The sequence below is a fragment of the Octopus bimaculoides genome, chromosome 1 (assembly GCF_046866305.1).
Source record: "Octopus bimaculoides isolate indiv1 chromosome 1, ASM4686630v1, whole genome shotgun sequence".
NCBI lineage: Eukaryota > Metazoa > Mollusca > Cephalopoda > Octopoda > Octopodidae > Octopus > Octopus bimaculoides.
This window is the reverse complement of record NC_142928.1, coordinates 122511209-122536789: the sequence shown is the minus strand read 5'-3', so window position 1 is coordinate 122536789 and position 25581 is coordinate 122511209. Positions and strand designations below refer to the sequence as shown.

Genomic DNA, 25581 nt, shown 5'->3' with positions numbered 1-25581 from the left:
TATTGTGGAAATGGAGGTGAAAGATGTAATTGCTTTTTGTTAAATCTTGTTGCTAAATGTGTCTTTTAAAATTTATTTTGGGTGTTAATCCGACTGTTACTGCTTTTGTTGTTGCTGTCATCGTTCCTTTGCAGCTGTTATTGTTGTTGTTGAAGATATTGTTGTGATAATTTTTTGTTGTTGTTGTTGTTGTTGTGCTTGTTACTGCTTCCAGTGATGTTCTTTTGTTGAATTTGTTTTCACAATACTGTTATTTCTGTTGATGTTGCTGTTGTTGTTATCGTTGTTCTGTGCAACTGTTAGTTGCTGCTGTTGTTGTTGTTGCTACAGTAGATGTTATTGCTCGCCTGCCTCCTGTTGCTGCTGCTCCTGCTGTTGTTCAGGCTGCTGCTGCTGCTGTTGCTGATCTTCCTCACTGTCAGCAGCAACCTCTTCATTGGTGCTAACGGTGACCAGGTTGTTTAGAGTAACCCGTTGTAATTTGGGACATCCTTTCAGCTCAGAGACTGCAGTGGGACGCACTCGGGTACCATCCAAGTTGAGGAGAGACAGGAGTGGCAAATGCAGGCAGACCAGACCTGGTGAAAAACAATAAATACATTTGTTATAGATATTGGTATTCAAAAAAAAAAAAAGATATCATAGAGGAACAAGACAGTAGGGAAAGTACTAAATGACAAATTAAGTGGCCAGTAGGGAGAATGGCAGCTCGTAAATCAAAGGATCAGTAAGGAAGGTTCAAGATGACCAGTCAAGGAATGAGTAGGGTGGCTATCAGATGACCAATCAAGAATCCAGTAGTGAGAGTACCAAATGACAATCAAGAGCTCTATAAGGCAGCTACAAGATGAGTCATGATGGAGACTACCTACCAGATAATCATGTAGAGAGAGTATGGATTGGCCAATCAAGAGGTGAGCAAGAAGGGTATCAGTCATTAAAGAAGGTACCAGATGGTCAATAAAGGAATCTATAAGGACATTATCAGATGACACATCAAAGGCCAGAGGTTCCTATTTTCACCTTTCATGCTGTCGCAGTCTAACATACACTTTATTTCACATCGCTCCAGTTCACTCATTTGTAGAAATGAGTTGCAGCATCACTGGTGCTGAGCTGTATTGGCCTTTGCCTTTGCCTTTCCCTTGGATAACATTGGTGGCATAGAGAGGGGAGGCTGGTGACTGGCATAGAGAGGGGTGACTGCTAGTCTTCCACAAACAACACTGCCCAGACTTGTGCTTTGAAAGGTAACTAGGTGCAATCTCATGGTCATTCATGAGCGAAGAGGGTCTTTACCCTTTACAGATTTTCTATAGATTTTCTATAGAGATAACCTAAACATGTAATCACACATTATTTTGTAGCTTCAAGATTTCAATGGTGTGTTTGTATATTTTTAGAATGACATTGTAAAGTAGGTGTGAGAGTTTGGATCTGGTCAATTTTAACTTAAAACAGGGAGAATATTTGGGCCAGATATGGCTGGATTAAATGCCAAAGGGTTAATTATTGTGAATGTAATTTTTGCATTCGCTACAGCAAGAAATAATGAAGAGGAGTGTAGTCCTGACATTCTTTGTCAAGAAACAATGAATGTGAGTGTAGTTATTGTATGATTTCTAAGAAGAATTAATGAAGTTGAATATAGTTATCACATTGACTATTAAAGGCATTAACAACAAAGAGTGTAGTTTCTGTGTTAGTTCTGACAAGAATTAGTCTAATGATTTTATGATGATTGCTATTTAAGGTCAGGTAGAATATGGTACTCTTGAGGCCCATTCTAAAAACAAGAGACATGTTTTATGCAATTTGTTTCATCAGATACACTTTTACAATATTAAGTGCCAAAATGCTTAAATTCCCATGTTTCAGTGACATGAATTCTTCTGTAATTTTAGCCCCTAAATTAATTATTATTTAGATAATAATGACAATAAAAATAATTACTGCACACACATTTCATGTACCCTAGGCACATAGAAGAGAAAATATGGTTGAGCACTAGATGCACATAATAAAAATATTTTAAAAAATGATCATGATGGTGGTTATGGTCTTTATAGTAGCACAAAGTCACAACCTTGGGGAGAGGGCAGAGTTAGCTAAACAAACTCCAGTACATGACTGATATTCATTTTATTGACAATGGAAGAATCAAAAGCTCATTCAACCCTGGCAGGTTTTGAACTCAGAATATAAATGACATAACTAAACAACATGACAAAATAATCCTTTCTACTATAAACACAAGGCCTGAAATTTTGTTGGGAGGGGCTAGTCAATTACATCAAACCCAGTGCTCAGCCAGTACTTATTTCACTGACCCCTAATAGGAAGAAAGACAATGTTGACATCAGTAGAATTTGAACTCAGAATGTATAGACAGACAAAATGCTTGGGTAGCATTTTGTCCAGCATGCTAACAATTCTGCAAGCTCACCACCTTAACACATGACAATGGTTTCACATTTTGGCACAAGGCCAGTACTTTTCGGGGGAAGGGGTAAATCAATGACATCAATCCCAGTGTTCAACTGGTACTTATTTCATCAACCCCAAAAGGATGAAAGGTAAAGTCAACCTTGATAGTATTTGCACTCAGAACATCAAGATGGATGAAATGTTGTTAAGCATTTTGCCTAGCATGTTAATGATTCTGCCAGCTTAACACATGATTTATAGACCCCAAAAGGATGAAAGGCAAAGTTAACCTTGAAATGCCACTAAGTGTTTTGCCTGACATGCTAACAATTCTGCCAGCTTAACACATAACGTAATTATATAGAAAAATGCAAGCAAGAGAAATAATATTCTTAAGATTATAAACCTGGAAAAATTCAGGACAAGTTATTACATCTGGTAAAGTACAGAACAAGAAAATTTTTGCTTAAAATATTGCAGCTAAGGATATAATTTCAAATAGAATATTTAGATTTAGAAAATATTAGCTTTTATTAAAACAAAAAATTTTATTACAAGTTATTACTTGTATTTGTTATTACCTGTTACTTGTATTAAAAATTTTAAATAACTCAATTAAAATAATCTTTGCACTTTAAAAGAATTCATTTTTTTTTTAAATTATCAATTAATAATTAAAAATTTGAAAATAAATTATCAATTAATAATTAGAAATTTGAAAATAAGTTATCAATTAATAATTAGAAATTTGAAAATAAGTTATAAAAAACATAGTAGTACATAATACAAAAATTAGTTATATATTACAGTAAAATCTACCTATAACAATGAATTCATGGTAAAATTTGCAGGAGTTATTGCCTAAGCTATCGCCAAGTCTTCTCATTTTTAGTCTCGACCCAATGCCTATTTTTTTACATAATGAATTTGCCTACAATATATACTATTCTACTTTGCATAAAACTTTAGCTATATTGGTAATTCTGGGTCTCATTTTTTAAGTATTCTAGTGTGTCGATATTTTCACAAAATGATGGTACCATTTTTAATTATGTTATTTTGTAAATTAAAATCAAATAATTTTTAATATTCAAATTTTATCCTTAGCTACAATGTTTTAAGTAAAAATTTTCTTGTTCTGTACTTTTACCAGATGTAATAACTTGTCCTGAACATTTCCAACTTTTCCAACTTGTCCTGTACTTTTCCAGGTTTATAACCTTAAGAATATTATTTCTCTTGCTCGCATTTTTCTATGTAATCTGTATTTTTTCCAGGCTATACTATTATGTTTAATTAATAATGTGTCAATTAATAATTTAATATTTTACTTTATTGAAAATTGACTAATAAATTTGATAAATTTCAGCTATGTTTCATTATAACTCGCAGAACTCTCAAACATAACAACTGTTAAAGTACAGTGTTCAGTAAATTCTGTAAAAAAATTTTATTTATTTTTGTGGATTGAAATGTACACTTTGTTTGAAGTCAGCATAAAGTGAAAGAGAGAGGAAATGGACATGGACATGTGTGTATGTGTTGATGGGGGATGTGAGACAGAAAGCTGAACTTGGTGGAATTTAAGCACTGAACATGAAGCACCATAACTAAATACCATGAGGCACTTTGTCCAAAACTTTATGTGTTTGGCCAAAATACTGTTTAAAAATAACAATAATAAAAAATGTGTAGCAAAATCTTAATTTTTCTTTTTTTTCTTTATTTTTTGTCTTCAGTCAGTAAGTGTTATTTCCTGTTTGCTTCTATCTAGAAATCGAAGGAAATTACTCCTAGTCCCTTCAAACTTTGCTTTTGTAACCTGAACATCAATACTTTAAAACTGACCTATTTTCCATTACATTTCAGACAGATTCAGTGCTGAATTGCTGAAGCAGAAATACATTATAGCAAATATTCTGCTCAATACCACAGATTTGCTTGTCAGTTGTTCGAACTTAACCACTTGAGCATAACCTTTATTGGCTGACAAATTGTGAACCTCTGATCATGAACAGGAGTAGTGGGGGAGCATCATAGCTACGTGTTAAGAGAGATTCTTTGGGGTTTGAATAAATGTAACAAAAGCAGAGTTTGAAGGAAATATATGCATTTTTCAAACTTTTTGGAGTAAACAAATAGGAAATAACAGTTGCTAGTCAAGGATAAAAATTGTGTTATACAGTGTAATAATTTCAAACAAAGGCACAAAACTGGAGAGGAATATAGTTGATTAAGTTGCCCCTAGCACTTGATCAGTATTTTATTTATCAAGTCTAAAAAGAAAAAAGATGAAGAACAAAATTGATCTTGGCAGAATTTGAACTCAAAATGTAATGAATCGGAACAAACATACCAGAAGGTATTTTTCCTGATACTCTGATGACTGCCAATCCACAAGGCGTAGACTTCAGAGGAGATCAGAGTCAAAACTTATTGGAACACTAGCAATGACAACATTACCATTAAACTTCTGCTTCAAATTCTCTTTCTCCTCTTCTACAAAAGTTCCTTATCTTATTTTATTCTGATAGCAGAAACAGCACCAGAGGAAAGTATTTTAAACAAACTGACAAAGACAAGGAAAAGACATGTCAGGTTCTACCCTCCCTCAAGGAAATTCCTCACACTAAATACAACAAAGACAAATAAAAGAATTATTTTCACATTCAAAAGAAAGAGAACTTAGCACTGACCTGTGTCATCAATTCTGGTTTTACTTAGATTCAGTCTCTCTAGTTGGACACAGCTGTTCATGTGTTGACTCTTCAAAAACCGGCTTGAAATTCTGTGAATGAGATTTAAAATATAACAATGTAATAACACTGTTTTTATGAAAATGTACTTGATTCAGCATCCATATTCAGTCAGATGACACTTCGTACTTGTTATGTAATTCTTCATATTATGGCAAGGAAAAAGACAATTCTTTTATTACTTTCTTTCTTTATATTTTTATATTGATTTCAGGCATTGAACTATGGTCATTTTAGAATACAACTTTGAGAGAATTTTAGTGTATCATATCAACACCAGCACTTAAACAATGATGATGGTGATGTGTATAAATATATATATGTATATATATATATATTTATAAATTTGTAAACAAATCCAAACGCTTTAAATTACAGAAAAGAGCAACACACATAGGTCCTTTTTATGTAAGCATTGATGTCATGTTCAATTCCTAGGGAAACACAAGCTATTTTACATTTTTAAAATGAAAAATGAAATGATTAACCATATATAAAAAAAGCGAGATTACTAGTAGCTCAAATTTTGTCCTTGGGAATTTATCCTGTAACACCAGTTTTTAATTTCTCTTGCATTTTGTGAATACAATATAGTTTTTTCTTTTTTCAAAATAACTAATACCGAATATTTTTTGTCTTAGAACACTGGAAATTATATCCTAACCAATTTAATCCTAAATGACACCAATGTTATACTTTTCACTGTACAACTTCTCATAAAATTATCGTACAATACATTACACTCATGTTATATTTGTATCTATCTTCTTGTAACACCAGCTTTTTTATTTCATTTTCTCTAGCTTCTCATAAGTGAGTACAATATAGTTGTTCGTATAACTAATATCTTAAATACAAAATATTTTTTCTTAGGACACTGGAAAATATATCCTAAACAATTTAATCCTAAATGACACCAATCTTATTCATCCAATCTTTATTTAGGCTTCCCAATCTAATTCTTTGTATATTACACCCTTATGATAAGTTACATCCGTCTTTCTACCATCTCCCTCACATAAACTTTTATAAATAAATATATCTAAATCTAAATTCAAATATAGTAATTAGATATATTTTTCAAATGAATTTGCTGTTTTAGCAGAACTTCAATATTCAATATTAGCTAAATTTTAAACAATAAATTTTTAATCACATAAACTCTGCGTCCTAATAAGTAGTTTGTTTACATTTGAAAATTCCTAAACATGGCTCTCAAATAAATCATTTCGTAATTCAAGACAGAAAATATACTCATTTTTCCTGAAGAGATTTAACAATATATCGTTTATCACATCTATAAAAGTTACAATTATTGATGATTCAAACATATTGTTGGACTGAAACATATGTAGAATTTTGGAGGAATATTTTTGGGTTGTTTTGTTGATTTGGTTTCTTTTATACTTGTTCTTATAGGTATATCTTTTAATTTGCATTACTTTTTCAATTATGATACTAATAAAATGAACCAAGCATCTTTTATATTTTTTCTTCTCCATTTTCTTTTATTGACTTTTTAATATATATATATATATATATATAAGTGTACATATATGTGTGTGTGTGTATATATATATATATATATATATATGTGTGTGTGTGTGTGTGTGTGTGTGTGTGTGTGTGTGTGTGTGTGTATGTGTGTGTGTATATAAAAGTGACCACTAAAGTGAACTGTTAATGTGCTTGAAGATCACTTAAAAATTCTCAAAGAAAGATTCAGCGGAGCAAAAACAGGCAGGCAAGACTAGTGAAAATTATAAATACCTCGGTTATCTGTAGACCATGGTTACCCTATTATGTTAATTAACCATAATCACATTTCTCAAAGTTGGTAAATTCAAAGCAGAAATTATTTTCTGCAGAGATATTTCCGGATTTAGCGCACCAAAACTAAGACTTTTGAATTTTACTCTTTATAATTGATAGAATCACATGCACATTTTCACTTGTTGGAGACAACTAGCATGATATTCTGTTGGATTATGATTGTGTTGGCGGACTGTACTGAAGAAAAACATACTTTCGTTAAGAAAGTGTTGATTTTGAAACCATGGTCTACAGATAACCGAGGTATTTACAATTTTCACTAGTCTCGCCCGCCTGATTTTGCTCTGCTGAATCTTTCTTTGAGAATTTTTAAGTGATCTTCTTCTAGCACATTAACAGTCCACTTTAGTGGTCTCTTTTATATACACATGTACTATAATCCTTTTAGGATCTCAGAAAAATTTTTCTGAATCTTCTGGTTCTTTTAATGTGCTGGTTTCCTGGTATTGAATTAATATTAATTAATATCAAATTTTTACCCTATTATGTTAATTATATATATATATATAAGTGTATGCATAAATATATACGTATATATATATTCTTGAGGCTGTGACCATGCTGGGATACCGCCAGTATACACACACACAAACACACACACACACACACATACATATATATAAGTGAGTAGACACAGAGACAGATAGATTATAAGATGGTTAATTTGTTGACCCTTACATGGGTCAGATAGAATTCTATGAGGCACATTTTCCACACTCATGTTCCCTTCTTGTTGCCAACTTTCGCCTGCAGAAACAAGTAATCAAATTTATTTATGACCAGATAATGTTAAGGAGACACACACACACACACATATCAATGTTTGTTTTTATATTGTTATAATAGAAACAATTTTACATTAATCTGATGGGTTACTCCATACTTTTGTCGAGTACAAATTTATTATTCTTATACAAGATTGTTGCTCACAGTGACTTTGATGTTTTGGCCATTGCTAGAGTGTGATGCATTAGTTAGTCTTGCCTTTATATTGTCTTTATTGAGTTACCTTTTAGCACACTGAATTTTTCAAAAACATATTTCCCATGCCACTGCCCTGTTACTACAGGGAAGAAAACTCTATGGTGACCTAATGCACCTACAGAGTGCGAAAGGTTAAAATCATCTTTGGGTGTGTGCATTTGTACCTTTGACATTTACATTGTCAAAGTAAAAGGATTAAATCCAATAATACCAAAAGCAACAAAACTACCATCAGACCTTGTGCCTACCTTGTATACAAATTTCTACATACCTGAAAAAATTTTAAACAATCAAAATTAAACCAAATTTAATCAATCAAATTTTTTCTTAAAACACCTTTCAATAATAATCAACTATAAAAACCTTATTACCACCCTTTCAAACCCACACACCCAAAGATGATTTTAATTCAACAGAGTTAAAAGCCAAGACTAACTCTAATGTATCACAATCCGATGATGGCTTAGCTGCCAAAACTTTGAAGTCACTTTCAACAACATTCTTGTATAAAAATGATATCTATCTATCTATCTATCTATCTATCTATCTATTAAGAACTCACTTTGGTCATGAATGACCATGAATTGGCACATAGAGAGTTACCCTCCGAGGCACAAGTCTGGGCAAGGTTATTTATGGAAGACCAGCTGTTGTCCATGCATACCAACCTCCCCTCTCCATGTTACCAATGTTCACCAAGGGAAAGGCCAATACAATTTGGCACCAGTAACTTCGCAACTCATTTCTACAGTTGAGTGAACTGGAGCAATGTGAAATAAAGTGTCTTGCTCAAGAACACCACACACAGCCTGGTCCAGAAATCAAACTCACTACCTCAGGATTGTGAGGCTGATGCTGTAATCACTGAACTATGTGCCTTCACATAATTTAATCAATCAAAATTGTTCTTAAAACATCTTTCAGTTACAACTAACTATAAAAACCTTAATATAAACCACATACCTTAATATATACCTATATATATATATATATATATATATATATATATATATATATATATATATATAATTATAGTGGAGTAGGCCAGTTTATGTGGCTACCCTGGGTTTCTCACTCATAAGAGGTTTAGTCTTACATTGTATCTTTAAATCCCAGACATGCTGGCTTGAGACCTCTTTAAAATATAAAGTGGAGAAAAGCCTCGTGTTTAAGGGTAAAACCCTAGGTGATTATCTCGCTTTGCCATTGTCTATCAATCTTCAGTCGTGCTGTTATCTTGCAGTCACCAAAGCACCACAAAGATAAACAATTGTCTCCCTTCAGCCTTGGCTATGGTTTCCAGCTGTGGTGCAGCCATGCGGATCCCAAAAAGCCAGCAGGAATTTTCTAAATGCAAGCATTGTCTGAAAATCTCCGTCCTGGAGTTCAAGATTCCCCCTGGCATGAGCAAGTCCTTAAGGATCCTCGTGCATTCAGCAATGCATAACTTGCACCATTTCATCCCGCTGATGTAGGGGCCTGGGTTCTCAAGTATTTTCCATGCAATTGAGTATGGAATCTCTTCGTTTCGTAATTGCCAGATATGGCTGGCCAGCAATGTCACATATCCCCTTTCCGGGATGCTGAAGGAGGCCAAATGATTGGAAATATGCTATATGAGAGAGTTCCAAGTGCACCCCATGTACTACTGTGGGCGCATGATGTCATTGACCTTGCTGCTGTTGCAGGTGCTGCTGTTGTTGTTGCTGTTGCTGCTACTGTTGCCATTATGCCTGTTGCTGCTGTTGTTGCACCTGTTGTCATCGTTGTGAGTCATTGGTGCTGCTGTTGCTGCTACCGTTGCCGCTGATATATATGATATATAGATATATTATCTCTGTGAGTGTGTAATGCACCCAGAATGGCGCTAGGAAGACCCTAGTTTAAATAAGGATTCAATACATGTATTAGGTAAAAGAGTTATGTTTACTACTAGCAAAAGTCCTGTTTTGAGATCTCATTTATTTTACAAGTCATGTGGTAGTATATCATATACATGCACACATGGTTTATATACTCCTCATGAAATAATTCCATCAATGGATCTCCTGGATTTCAGCTGCATAAAACCCTGCATTATATTCTTCCATATTGGATTACTGTGTGATATGATAGCCAGGTCCATGATAGGAGCTTCCTGTGATCACCACAGAATTCTATGAATCCAAATTAACACACACACACTCATATATACACATACCCATACATTACCAGGTAGTGTTACAATTTAGGATTGCTAATGAAATATAGGAACAAGAAATGACCTGTCAGTATTTGTTAACAACATCCCCAATTAACTTAGGTTTATTCTATTCAGCAACCTTTTATTGCCAAACTAATAGTTTAGTTTATCTAATTATTTCATGAAACATAATATTACTGTCAACTCCTTCCCACAATTAGATAAGGAATTTGCTTGTTTAGAACTACTTGTGTCTTTCTATATATCCATCTCTATAACTATCCATTCATCCCACCTTCAAGCTGTCTATATAGCTATCTATTTCAATCAATGTTACTCTCTCTCTATCTTTCTCTCTCTTAACCAGGAAATGTGAAATTAATAGTATTAACAGGCCATAATGATAATACACACATACACACACACACATATGTATACATATATAAATATACATACATATATAAACACACACACATAGATATATATATACACACATTTATATATATATGCATATATATATACATACACATACGAACATATATATATATATATATATATATATATATATATATATATATGCATATGTATACATCCACACACACACAATGGTCCAGTCATAGCCAGCATAGAAAGTGGACATTAAATAATGATGAATGATGATGATAATGTATGTATGTATATACATATGTATATATGTATGCATACATGCATGTAGAGTTGGAACAAAAGTTTGCACCATTTTTCAATTGGTGGCATTTAAACACATGAGTTTGTGTCTCGCATGACAGAAGCATATGACATACACATATATATATATATATATATATATATATATATATATATAGTGAGAAATTACAAAACAACAAAAGACGAAGATGTATTAGTTTAACGCTCGGGAAGTGAGAAAGTCTTTTATGTTTTGAGCATACGCTCTTCAATAGACAGGAACACAGAAATAAACAGGGCGAGAAAATACAAAAAAGTTTAGTGGCTAGTGCTCTATCATGGCAAATGCTGGACAGAGGGGTCTCACAGGAAAGCTAGGAAGAAGGGGAGATAATAAAGTAGTGGTGATCCCAAAACGAAATTCTGAAAGGTGGCATTTCAACAGGTCTTTATGAATACTGTGTGGATAATTTATTTCTATTACTTTTATGTTAGAAGTGAAAATGGAGAAAAATGAGATATATGTGAACATGATGAATGAAAAACAAGTACTGGGGGGGGGGTAGATGTAGTAATGGAATAAAGGGGTAGGGTGAGTCCAATTATGTATGGGAGTGAAGAGTAGCAGAACAGATATATAGATACACTGGCCAAGGGAAGGATATGTGAAACAGGACTTGAATTCTCTAGAACAATTGACTGAAAGAATACAGTGAAATTAACACTGGGAGTGGAAAATCCAACATTTCAGTCAGAATCCTTCTTCTGGAAAATGTTGAGAAGAGAATAAAGGAAAGACAGCAGACGTTTACAACTTTGGAAATGGAAAGATTGGCTGCAACTGATGAGGAATGCAAGTAAGTGTGAACTTCATACATAGAAAGGAGAGAAATAGAAGGGAGAGATTTTGTCAGAGAAGTAGAAGGAAAGAGAAATGAAGTGAGAAGAAGCAATTGTTTGCTTGGGTGAGGTGGAGGGAAAAACTGAGGTGAGGTGAGTTGAAGGATAAGAAAGGGATTACTGAACTGAGATGGTGTAGGAGTAGAAGGAAAAACATTCATTTAACTCTTTAGCATTCAGATTACATGTGCCCCTTCACTGCATGTGGTGAGTGGCTTTATGCCAGGATTGCATTATTCTGGATACACAGGACTCCTAGCTTTGTAAAGATGGTAATGTCTAATTGAGGAAAGTATGGCTATTTCTAGAAGTGTGAGCAACTGTACAGTGAATATGATGATGCTGTGAGCTTTCACAGGGCCTCTGAGAAACTATTGAGATGAGAGAAATAAGGCACAACTCCAAATTATCTTCAGAATAAAGGTTACTCCAGATGTTTGTATAAGAAGGATTCCAACTAACAGCCCCTAATGTTTAGATAATAATGCTAAACCTAGGAATGAATTGAATCTTCCAACTATGACTGATATTGTCAATCAGACAGGTTTCCTCACAATTTCCATCTACCCAACTCCATTCATATATCCATGAGAGAAGACACCAATCTCAGGTGCTGTGCATTACAAATGAACCCAAAGTCATGTAACTGTGAAACAAACTACTTAAACACATAGTCATGCCAATACCAAATTGTAATGAAGATAAATATTGGTAATTAGTAAATGTTGAAAGTAGAAAGAATAAGAACATAACATTACCTGGTTGAAGCAAGGCTTAGTTCAAGCAGTTTGGGGAATGCTGAAAGAAAACAATATTAGGTTGTATATGCACATATATACATAAACATACAAACATAAATAAATACAGACAGCTTTCAAATATTGTATAGTCACTCTCAGACAGCACTTGCTAAACAAGAGCAGTGAAAATAAATACATTAATTGTGTGTGTGTATATATGTATATATATATATGTATATATATGTATATATATATATATATATATATATATATATATATATATATATATATATATATATATATATATATATATATATATATATATATATATATATATATATATATATATATATATATATATATAAAGGCAGCGAACTGGCGGAAACGTTCGCATGCCGGGCAAAATACTCAGTACTCAGCGGTATTTTGTCTGTCTTTAGATTCTGAGTTCAGATTCCACTGAGGTCAACTTTGTCTTTCATCCTTTCGGATGTTGCATGCTGGGGTCGATCTAATTGACTGACCCACTCCCCCCAGAATTTCAGGCCTTGTGCCTAGAGTAGAAAAGTGTGTGTGTGTGTGTGTGTGTGCGTGTGTGTGTATATATATATATATATATATATATATATATACATACACCATAGGCTTCTTTCAGTTTCCTTCTATCAAATCCACTCACAAGGCTTTGGTCAGCCCAAGGCTGTAGTAGAAGACACTTGTCCAAGTTGCCACACAGTAGGACTGAATCCAGAACCATGTTATTAGGAAGCAAGCTTCTTACCAAACAGCCACATCTGCACCTGTCTATTTTTAGAATAACATTGTAGGATAGGTGTGAGAGGGTAGAGCTGGCCAGTTTAAACATAAAACAGGTAGAATGTTTTAACCTGATATGGCTAGTTTAAATGCTAAAGGTCAAAGGTATTCAGAATCACAACCTTATTAAACTCTTTAAAATGAAAGCCTACATAAAAATAATGCTGACCTAGATACTGTTGTTGCCATGACTACCACCAATATTATCTTCTTCATAAAAGCGGCAAGCTGGTAGAATCATTAGCATGCCAGGCAAAATGCTTAATCTGTCTTTATGTTTTGAGTTCAAATTCCACCAAGGTCAACTTTGTCTTTCATCCTTTCAGGGTTGATAAAATAAGTACCAATTTGAGTTCTGAGTTTGATGTAATTGTCTCACCCCTACCCTGATGTTGATGGCCTTGTGACAAAATTTGAAACCAATATTATTTTCATCATAATTTTTATCAATAATCCTTTCTACTATAGGCACAAGGCCTGAAATTTTAGTGGAGAGGGAGCTAGCCAGTTACATCAACCCTAGTGCTCAACTGGTACCTATTCCATTGGTCTCAAAAGGATATAAAGCAAAGTCAGCCTCAGCAGAATTTGAACTCAGATCATAAGGAAAGGACAAGACCAGCAATTTCAGTGGAGAGGGTAAGTCAATTACATCAACCCAAGTGTTCAACTGCTACTTATTTTATCATCCCAGAAAACATGAAAGCAAAGGTGACCCCGGTAGCATTTGAACTCAGGACAAAAAAGACGAAATGTCACTATGTATTTTGTTGATGGGATAATGTTTCTGCTGACTCGCCACTTTTTCAGACATTAATAATAAACATTGTTTAATAATAAACAATGGTTTGATAGGGATGTTTTAAAAATACTGAGTATAGATAAGTCACAAGGAAATACTTACATTCAAACACAGCTGCAGATGCATTGGTTATTTTGGTTCTGTCCAAGTAGAGAACTTCCAAATTGCAGAGATCTGTAAAGAAATGGAACAAACAAAAATAGAATCCATTTAATTCACGGAAAAATATTTCCATAGAGTTAAAAAGCAAAATCAAGAATGAATACAAAAACCATTACAGAATTAGATCTGATTTATGGTTCAAAATATATTCTAACAAGAAAACTATTCAGACGGAAAAACCAAAACAAACAAAAAATAAAAACACAACTCCATATATCCTAACTAACATATTCACTTAGGACAACATGGTCTAAGAACAATGTTACAATCCACCCACATAATGATTATCACATCATATCCCACACATGTCCAGATCTCCACTTTACATCCTGTACAACATGCCAGTACTGTCACACTATACTATGCTATAACACACTTCACACAGTATGGCCTGATTTTCACATTACACTTTGCACAATATGTGCAAGACTTCAAACATTCTCCTCCACACGTCGTGACATCAATGCTATAACTTCTACACATCACTCTGCACATGACAACACTTCCACATTTCACTCCACACGTCATGACCTCAATGCCATGACTTCCACACAACATGACAAGATTTACACATTTCTCACCACACATCATGACATCAAAGCCTTGACTTCCACGCATCACTACACACACTATTCCACACCATATTATGACATTGACGCTACAACTTCCACACAATATGAAAAGACTTCCACACATCACTCCACACAACATCATGACCAGGCTTCCACATTCTTCTCCACACCATATCATGGCTTGAGTCTCTACACTACACAACACAATCCAACTGCCAAACTACAGTCAATAAGAAAGACCTTATGCATGTTTTGAGAGAATATATGTTTCTTCATCAAAATTAATTATAGCCATAAGGTTTCCCTGGCTACTACTGTGACCTATACCACCACCTCTTCAATAACAACAACAGCAACAATCATTGTCATGGTCCCCACCAGCAGCAGTAGTGCTGCTACCACCAAGACCATATGTAAATGAGGCCTGGTAGTCACATGTACAGCAAGGTTATTTCATTGAAGATTTGTTTTACTTTTTTCTTATGATTACTAAGCAATACGAATTGGCACTGAGGTAAGAATGATGGAACTGATGATATTTAATGGTAGTGGAATCAAACAGATGTTCTAGTAACCAAATCAGGATCTGTTCAAATACAAAGTTAGTCAGTTAGCATGACTTCTGCAAGACCTCTTACACTATTGACATTGATTGATTATCAGTTTCCATGTTAGCAAGAAGAGAAATCATGTAGGCCAAAAGTTCCAAAGTTTAAAAACTATTTATAGTATTTAGAGTAACATCTGCAAAGTGAGATACAAAAAAAAAAAGGTGGAAGGAAGAGGATAGATAAATAGGTATGACGGTTTGGGTAGAGAAGATATACGATGTTAGAGATGCATTAGCTTTACAATTCTGCAGGGTCAATAGAATAAGTACCCTTTTCATAGGGTCAAAAGAAAACCAATTCCAAAGCAAGCCAGTATGACTGGCTGCAATTTGTTTTCCATAAATAATCATTGCCTCTACAACCATTATCATCATCACCATTGCCATCATTAGTAACAATAGTACCCAAAGTTTCTCCTCAATCATTTTAAATTCCTTTGTCATGGGGTTAATGAAAAACCAAAGAACTACAGTAGAGTGGACTAAACTATTGATTTTAGGTTACTAAAATAGTATTTTACACTTTGATATTTTCATGTATGCTATTTTAACCCTTTGCCTACCAAACCATCAACAATAGCAAAACTATGGTTCTATGATACAAAACCTCACATTTATATTAAAACTTTCTGTCATAATTTTATATAAGAGACTTTTGTTATATTCCAAACACCAGCTCAAATAATGAATAAGTTTTTTCCCAAAATCACTTGAAATTATTGATTATATTAAAAATTAAAGCAAGGCATTTCATTAAAATTACAGTCACAAAGAGATAAAACAATTAACTATTTCAAATCATTTTGAGATGCCATCTGCATTCTAAGAAATTGCTAACTGAATGAAGACATATTTAATTCAAGAAAATTAAAAAGCTCTGTGAAAGACACAAAATTTATCATCATCTATTTTAATTTCATTCACATCTACGATGCTCTGTAGAATTATCAAACCATTTGCAAGACTTGAATGTTACTATATTTCATTAATCTTGGGAAGGTGAAAGAAAGTATAAATCAGAGGTGTTTGTACGCAGAATATAAAGGGCCATATCTAAATGCAACAGGTATTTTTCCTGACCCCTAATGTTTCTGCCAATCCACCATTGGGGATTGATATTCTTATCCAAATGTAGACATTCTAATATAGTATTTTCTGCTGTGGCTCAGGGCTGACCAAGAGCTTGTGAGAGGATTTGGTGGACAGAAACTGAAAGAAACTCATCATATATGTGCAGGTGTGGCTGTGTGGTAAGAAGCTTGCTTCTGGGTTCAGTTCCTGTCATCTACTAACTGTCATCTACTATAGCCTTGGGCTGACCAAAGCTTTGTGAGTGGATTTGGTAGAAGGAAACTGAAAGAAGCCTATATATATATATATATATATATATATATATAAATTTAATGAATGGAGTAAAACGCATATGTTAACTGCATACTTTTATTTCCAACATATGTTTCGAAGATTACAAATTATACCTTCCATAGGAATTGGCGGTGTTAAAAATGTAATCTTCTCTTCAGGGAAATGTATGGGAACCAGCTTAAACGTAAGACATTTTAACCGAATATAAGAACTATAGTTGGAGAAGGTTATAACGTAATTTATTTGAAAAAGCCATTGGAGATTGGGACGCTACCACATAGTACGTTGGACAAGAAGGGAAGAAAAGAAGGAAAGAAAAAAGAAAAAAAGAAAGAAAATTCAGAGTGTAAAGTTGGGAGATAATAAGATGATATAAATCCGATAAAAATTGGAGAGGAATGTTATGTAAAAAATGTGATCGTAAAGGGGGGTTAATCTTGTATTTCTACAAAAAATGCTGAGATAAATGTATATAGTCATATATACTCATGTATACGCGCATATATACACACATACATACTCACACACAAACATACATATACTCGAATAAATACATATATGCATACATATATACACATACGTACAAACACACACACACACATATATATATATATACATATACATATATCCATATATATATATATATATACATATACATATATGCATATATACACGCACATACACACACATATATATATATACATACACACACACATACACACACGTGTATATATACAAACATAAACATATACATACATAAACATACATACATCCAACCAAGCATATATACGCACATATTCATATATATTTTTATTATTAATAACAACAAATATATACAAAAATCTACACAAACACATAGTTTCATACAAAAACATGAATGTACACACACACACACAGATACATATGTACATACGAACACTCATACACATACATTCGCACACACATATTTATGTATGTGTTGTTACATGTATTTACATAGATACGCATACGCAATAGTATACACTCCTTAGTACGTATATACATATGGTAGATGTGTGGTGATTAATTATAAAGCAGAGGGATATTTATCGGAAGGTGATTCTTATATTAGTGAATGAGATATTAAATGATTGATAATTAGTTAATAAATAATAAAGTTAATGGGTGGTCTATTAATCTACATGAATGGATTATTTTATTAATATAGATGTAAAAAAAGTTGGGCTGAAGTAGGGGTTGAATGAGTAAAGATTGCTTAAGAAGACAAAGTTAATATTATAAACAAGGTTTACTACAGTGATTCCGTACCATATCTATTAATGTAAAAGTTTTTTCAAGATTAAAAAAAAAAAAATATTATGTTGATCAGTAATTTATGCGTCATATACTAGAATATTTAAATGTTTGGGATATATCTTGCTATAAGAATAAACAATTAAACTAGGATTGTTTTAGAATTAAAGATGTTTCTAGGAACGTAAAGATGATAAATTAGAATCGTAGATTTAGAATACTCTCACTAAGAAAGCAATGAACATAAAAAACTCTTATTATTGCTGAATAAATTGGAAGTCGTAAATGAATGATATTGAAGTACAATGAAGTATCATTTTAGACAATTGTAGGAAGTAATGTTTATGATGAATTAAACTGAAAATAATGCTCTAGTGTATGTTTAAAGATTTTGTTGGTGTTCTAATTTAGGTTTACAAATAAAGAATATTTAGATATCATATGTCAATCGTAATCAATCTATGATATCTTTTAACATATAAGGGTATAAACGTCATGTGTTTCTAGAATTATTTGAGGAACTAATGCATTACAAGTTAATTTGTTAGCGTTTTGTAAATAAGTGTTTATTATTTAAACGCTATGAACACGTGTTGCTGCCAATGTTTACATTTGTAAGAGTTTTCGATGAACGTGTTCACCAGTTTATTCTTTGAAAATAAAATTTAAAATAGCTCAGTATTACATAATGGACAGAATCTTCTGCCCTTTTCATATGTCCTAGAAATAGAAAGAATTAGCCAGTCCAGTTTAAATTTTATGCTATTGTCTTTAAGTTCCCAGATTAATTTACTAAGGCTCGTGGTATTTCGTTTGTTTCTATCTCTAAAGTAAGAATAATGATTAGAAATTCTGGAGGATATTGGCGAAGAGGATGATCCAATATAAAAGGACACATTTGTAGGAGTACTGACCTGGCATTGATACATAGTGTTTTTGAGTTTGGCATTATCACTTAAGAAACTAATTCTTTTGCTATTAACTTCAGAAATAATGATTTTGTTGTTATGATTATTATTATTATATATCATATTATAATTATTGTTCCTTGGTTTATTATTAGTGTTATTATTGTTATTATGGTAAAGGTTTGTAATGTCTGGCTTAATGTTATTACTGTTGGTACTCTCTTGTGAATGTAAAAGTCTCATATTGTGTGCGGATATTATTTGTGAGATGTTTTTAGTGTTAGAGAAACCGAATCTAACCCTGTGCGTATTTATGACTGGGAAATAATGAGAATATTTTGGAAAATTCTTATTAACAGTATTTTGGAACTGGGAAACCAAGTTTGATTTTACATTTTTACCAAAAGGTACTATCATCCAAATATTTTAATCAGATTCTGGTTTAGAATGTTTGCTATTATTATTTCTAAATAGTTTCAATTTATTATTGTTATTATTGAAAAAGGGTTTAAACTGGCGGTTACTTCCCCTATAACGTAAAGAAATGTTTGACGGCTCATTATCGTCAAAAGTTTTATGATGATAATTGTATTTATCGTTGCTGTTATATTAAAATCTATATTATTATTATTATTACGGGTATCGGTTTCATAAGTAGAATTAATATAACTAACTTTTTCTCTATATCCTCATTTTATAAAGCAGAGTTGTAAAAGTCAGCTTCCTTATTGAAGATATTTTCGTTTGTGGATAAATTTGATAGTCTAAGTTAAATGTTCCTAACTAAATTTCTTGTTACCGAATTAGGATGATTACTGAATTTGCTAATGTACTTAAGGTTAGTGGAGGGTTTGTGGTAAGGGAAGAAGGTTTATGTGTGTAGGTCTAGAGTGACATCAAGGAAGTTGGCTATAAATGTTTCGGTGGGGTTGTGTTAACCGCATGTGGAGAAATAATAGGAAAATAAAAACTAATAAGGCAGAATGCTAAACTGAAAGCATATTTTAATATAGATGTGCATAAGGAGGATTAAAAAGGATTTCTAACCGGCTTTCATTGCATGGCAAATTTTCAAGAAGAGGGAAAATGAAAATAATGTTTTTTACAAAAATATAAAAAATATATAAAAAAATAAATATACCAATACATTATATTGTCTTTGAGTTTTTGAAGTTCAATGGTAATCCATGTAGATAATTGTTAGATAGATTAGGATGCATGGAATTAAGAATGGTGTTGTGTTTAAAAAAAGGCTGAGAGTTTATGTATTAAACAGGAAGTGTGGTGTCAAAACCCATTATAAGGTTTGCAAGGACTGGTGCAGCTTTGGTACCCATCGCGATACCACATTTTTGGCGATAGTATGTGTTTGTATAGATAGTGTGTATAGAATTTGGACACCTTTTCCACATCATGGGCTGAGGATAATAATATGCAGTTTAATGCTGAAAAATTCCAAGCTCTGTGCTACCAACATCCAAAACTGAATATAAACTTACAGGGTACACTGGTCCACAGAGGATTGCAATCCCTGAGCCTAAATCAGTGAGGGACCTGGGTATCAACATGAGTGATGATACCTCTTTCCAAGTGACATTACCAGGATGGCGACAAAGTGCAGACAACTGGCTAGATGGATCCTGAGAACATTCAGAACCAGAGAAGGAAACCATGATGGTCCTCTGGAGGACATTCATCCTCAGTCACCTGGATTACTGCTCCCAGCTATAGACACCCAACAGCTACTGGGAAAGGCTGAAACAGCTAAGACTCTACTTCCTGGAGTGAAGGCGGGAGAGGTATGCAGTAATATACATCTGGAAAATCCTGGAAGGAATTGTACCAAATTTTGGTGTTGAAAGCTAGACCAATGCCAGAACGGGTTGACACTGCACAGTGCCAAAGATCCCAGCAATGCCACTGTGCTTCAGGATGAGTTACTGCAACAGCCTGGCTTTTAGGGGCCCACAACTTTTTAATATTCTCCCAAAGAGCCTGAGGGACCTACAAAGTGGATGTAGGTATTTTCAAATCAAAACTGGACCTCTTCCTATCGAGAGTCCCAGATGAACCTACCTCATGGCAAGAGGTGCAAATGAGGATAGCAACATCAAACTCCATTCTTCACCAAGTGCCACATATTAGAGGAAGGTCTCAGTAATAACAGTGTGGGAAAATGGCAGTGCCCCAGGATGGCCACAGCTCTGAGCTGAAACTACAAAAAAAATGTGTGTATTATAGATATGTGTGTGTTCGCGTATGTATGATATATATATATGTATGTATGTGGGTGCATGTGTGTGTGTATATATACATATGTGTGTGTCTGTGTGTATATATATATATATATATATATATATATATATATATGTGTGTGTGTGTGTGTGTGTATGTATATATATATGATAATTCTTGAATCAAGCAGACCACAAATCCAAAGACACTGCTATAAGAACAAGATGTAACAGTAGAGCAAAGACTTTTATATTGTCAATTTAATGTTTATGCAAAGAACCTCTGCTTCCACTAATTCATAGCTTGTCGAGAGCAAATTACTTTGAATCTGTAAAAGCAGTTGAATATTCCTGTGGAATTCCAAAAGTTAGAACAAATTTGGTTCATAACAATGAATGTAATTTCCCAAGATATATGATGTCAAAGTAATATCTCTCTGATATATGCTGCCAAAGAATTATTGCAGGCAGTATAATCAAACAAGGTCATTTCATGTTAAGTAACACACACATACATAAAAAAAATAATAATAATCTGCTTCATAGTCAATATTTAAGTTGCACAAACACTAAAAAGTTTAATAACTATGTAAATTGCCATCATTGTTTAGTATCCACTTAGATAAGCTTGCATGGGTTGGATAGATTTTAATGAGGCAGGCTTTCTACAGCTGGATGATCTTCCTGTCACTACCCTCACTTGCTTCCATTCAAAGTAATATTCCTCCATGACCAGACATATTTTTGACAGAATATTCTCAATGAATAATATTACTAGTATGACAGAGACATTCATTTACAACTATCTCGCCATGCTAGACCAAGAAAACATAAACATACACCTACACACACACATGATGGGTTTCTTTCAGTTTCTGTCTGCCAAATTCACTGACAAAGTCTGGTCAGCCCAGGACAATAACAGAAGACAATAATATACAGCAAGAACCATGATAGTAGAGTCCATGAAGAGACCAATGGTAATCCAGGTGGTGTGTTGGTAAAGTGGTTCCTGGAAAGATGCCAAAGGTCTGAGAAGAAGGTAGGAGAAACGAGGGTCCAAGACAGGAAGAAGTTCAGTCATGTGAAACTGTTAATCCAGACACGTTTTTGTTCTTTACTCTCTCCGTGTTCATTTCTTTCTGTTTTCTTTCTTCATTTCTTTCTGTCAGAGAGCATAGGCTCTAAAAGTCAAAGACATCTCCATTTTTCCTGAGTGTCTGTCTCTGTCTTTTGGTTTTTTGGGGTTTTTTTTTTTTTGTACATTTGAACCCTGTAATAGAAGATACTTGCCCAAGGTGTCGCACAATGAGACTGAACCCAAAACCATGTGCTTGGGAAGCAAATTTATCAACCACACACCCATGCTTGCCCCTAATATGTAAACATACAGTTAAATGAAATGAAAACTGAATGAATAATGTGTCCTGAGTAGATAGCTAATTAAATCTAACAAAATAGATTATAATGAATAATGCAATTTGTAATTGATACGTTTGCAGTTAAATTCATACTCATGTTCAAACATGAAAATAACAAATACTTGTGTGCACTTATACATAAAAATATTAAAGATCTTAATCTACAACAAATATCCACGCATTTTTATATATAGCCACTTACACACATGCATACCACGCACACACAATTATGCACATATATATATACACATGTACATATACATTAATACATATGCGTGTGTGTGTGTGTGTGTGTGTGTGTGTGTGTGTGTGTGTGTATGTATGCATGTGAATACATATGTGTGTGTCACTCCTCTTTCTCTCCTCTCTCTCACTCTCTTCTCTCGTACTCCCCCCTCCCCCCTCTCCCGTACTCCCCCCTCTCTCACTCTTACTCTCTACACTCTTACTCTCCTACTCTCTACACTCTTACTCTCTTACTCTCTCACCCTTACTCTCTCACTCTCTTCCCCTCTCTCTCACTCTCTTTCTCTTCCTTTCTTCTTCCCCCCCATACCCCTCTTCCCTCTCTCTCACTCTCTTTCTCTTCCTCTCTTTCTCTTCCTCTCTTTCTCTTCCTCTCTTTCTCCCCCCATACCCACCTTCCCCTCTTTCTCCCCCCATACCCACCTTCCCCCTCTCTCAATCCCCCTTCCCTCTCTTATACCCACCCTCTCTCCTCTCTTCCTCTCCCCTCCCATACCCATCTTCCCCCTCTCTTACATCGACCTTCCCCTTCTCCCTCCTCGTCAACACCCCCTCATAAGCTCATCCCACCACACCCCAACACACTCCTACTCTACCTTCCCACTCCACCCCATCCAATTCCTTACACCCACCACCCACCCCTACCCACATACCCCTACCTCTACCCCACACTCCACCCATGCCTTCCCCACCTCCCAACACCCTCACATCACACCACACCAATACCCTTGCATCACACCACGCACACCACACCAATACCCTCGCATCACACCACGCACACACTACAACTGACCAACTACTTTCTCCCTTTCTCCCTTCCCCCATTTTCACACTACATACGTCAAGATCACCAGCAGTCTACCTCCCACACACAGCCCCTCGTTCCCGATCACCGTTCGTTATCTCCCCCTTTCTTAGCTCTCCTGAAATAAGAATTTCTAACTTCCGGTCAGTCATTGTTATGATCGGCCATTATTATGATTGACCGTTGACTGAACACTATTCAATTTTTTTTCTCCGTGTTTTTCTCCTTGTCTCCGTATTCTTTCTGTTGAAGAGCGTAGCTCGAAACGTCAAAGACTTTCCGTATTCCCGAGCGTCATACTAATATATACTTTTGTTATTTACACCACCTGTCCTCGTCTGTTGTTATTTTTTGTATATTCTCCCATATATATATATATATATATATATATATATATATATATATAATTATGTGTATTTCTTCTATCTTAATGAATAAAAATTCTTCTGATAGAATAAATGGGTTAATAGAAACCAATGTAGCAAAGAACGCAAAATAACTGTGGTTAGCTCCTGTTTTTAAGGCAGGAACTCCTTGAAATTTATAATCGGTCATAATGTCTTACGTTTAAGATGATTCCCATGCTTTCCCTGATGAGAAGGTTACAATTTTAATATCAAAGATCCCTATGGATCACACAGGTTGTAATCCCTTGAAACATATGTAGGAATAAAGTATGCAATTATAACATGCGTTTTCTCCAATCCTTAAATTCTTAAATATATATATATATATATATATATATATATATATCTTTTGTTTTATTTTTGTTTTACTTGTTTCAGTTATTTGACTGCAGCCATGCTGGAGCACCGCCTTTAGTCGAGCAAATCAATCCCAGGACTTATTCTTTGTAAGCCTAGTACTTATTTTATCGGCCACTTTTGCCGAACCACAAAGTTACGGGGATGTAAACACACCAGCATCGGTTGTCAAGCGATGTTGGGGGGACAAACACAAATACACAACATATACATACACATACATATATATATATATATATATATATATATATATAGATATATATACATACACATACATACATATATACGACGGGCTTCTTTCAGTTTCCATCTACCAAATCCACTCGCAACACTTTAATCGGCCCGAGGCTATAGTAGAAGACACTTGCCCAAGGTGCCACGCAGTGAGACTGAACCCGGAACCATGTGGTTGGTAAGCAAGCTACTTACCACACAGCCACTCCTGCGCCTGTATATATTAGCAGTAATACCCATCAGTGAAGGCACATGGCTCAGTGGTTAGAGCATCGAACTTACGATTGTGAGATTGTGAGTTGGATTCCTGGACTGGGCTGCGTGTTGTGTTCTTGAGCAAGACACTTTATTTCACATTGCTCCAGTTAACTCAGCTGTTGAAATGAGTTGCGACATCACTAATGCCAAGCTGTATTGACCTTTGCCTTTCCCTTGGATAACATCAGTGGTGTGGAGAGGGGAGGCTGATATGCATGGGTGACTGCTGGCCTTCCACAAACAACCTTACCGGAACTTGTGCCTCGGAGGGTAATTACCTAGGTGCAATCGCATGGTCATTCATGACTGAAGGGGGTCTCCTCCTCAATACCCATCATTGATTGGGTAATTACTTTTACTGTTTCTTGGGTCGAGAAGCTAGAAAAATGGGTATATCATATAGAAGAATAACTTTACAGAATCCAGTTGACTGTGATGGTATTGAAAAAGCAGCAAGTCAAGTGGAACATCACTGTTCATATAGAAAAGGCATTGCACAACGTGCATTTGCTTAGTGTTCGTTTTTTGACGGTCTTTTTTAGTAGACATTTTTTTGATTAGGAATATCAGTAAGTAATAGTCAAATGAAATTACAAATGCTGTGTCCTGTCAATGTTAGTGTTG

At 34.3% G+C, this 25581-nt stretch overlaps 1 protein-coding gene across 1 annotated transcript in view; it reads right to left on the bottom strand.

The window, feature by feature from the left end:
• LOC106872789 (uncharacterized) overlaps positions 1-25581 on the bottom strand; it is a 433274-nt gene that overhangs the window by 74 nt on the left and 407619 nt on the right. Inside the window, exons 21-24 of the mRNA XM_052969923.2 lie at positions 14209-14280; positions 12507-12546; positions 5124-5215; positions 1-578 (exon numbers count right to left, since the gene is read on the bottom strand). The exon at positions 1-578 is cut by the window's left edge and continues 74 nt beyond it. Coding sequence (XP_052825883.2) covers positions 337-578; positions 5124-5215; positions 12507-12546; positions 14209-14280 — 446 coding nt within the window. The 3' untranslated portion in view covers positions 1-336. The remainder of the gene's footprint in view (positions 579-5123; positions 5216-12506; positions 12547-14208; positions 14281-25581) is intronic.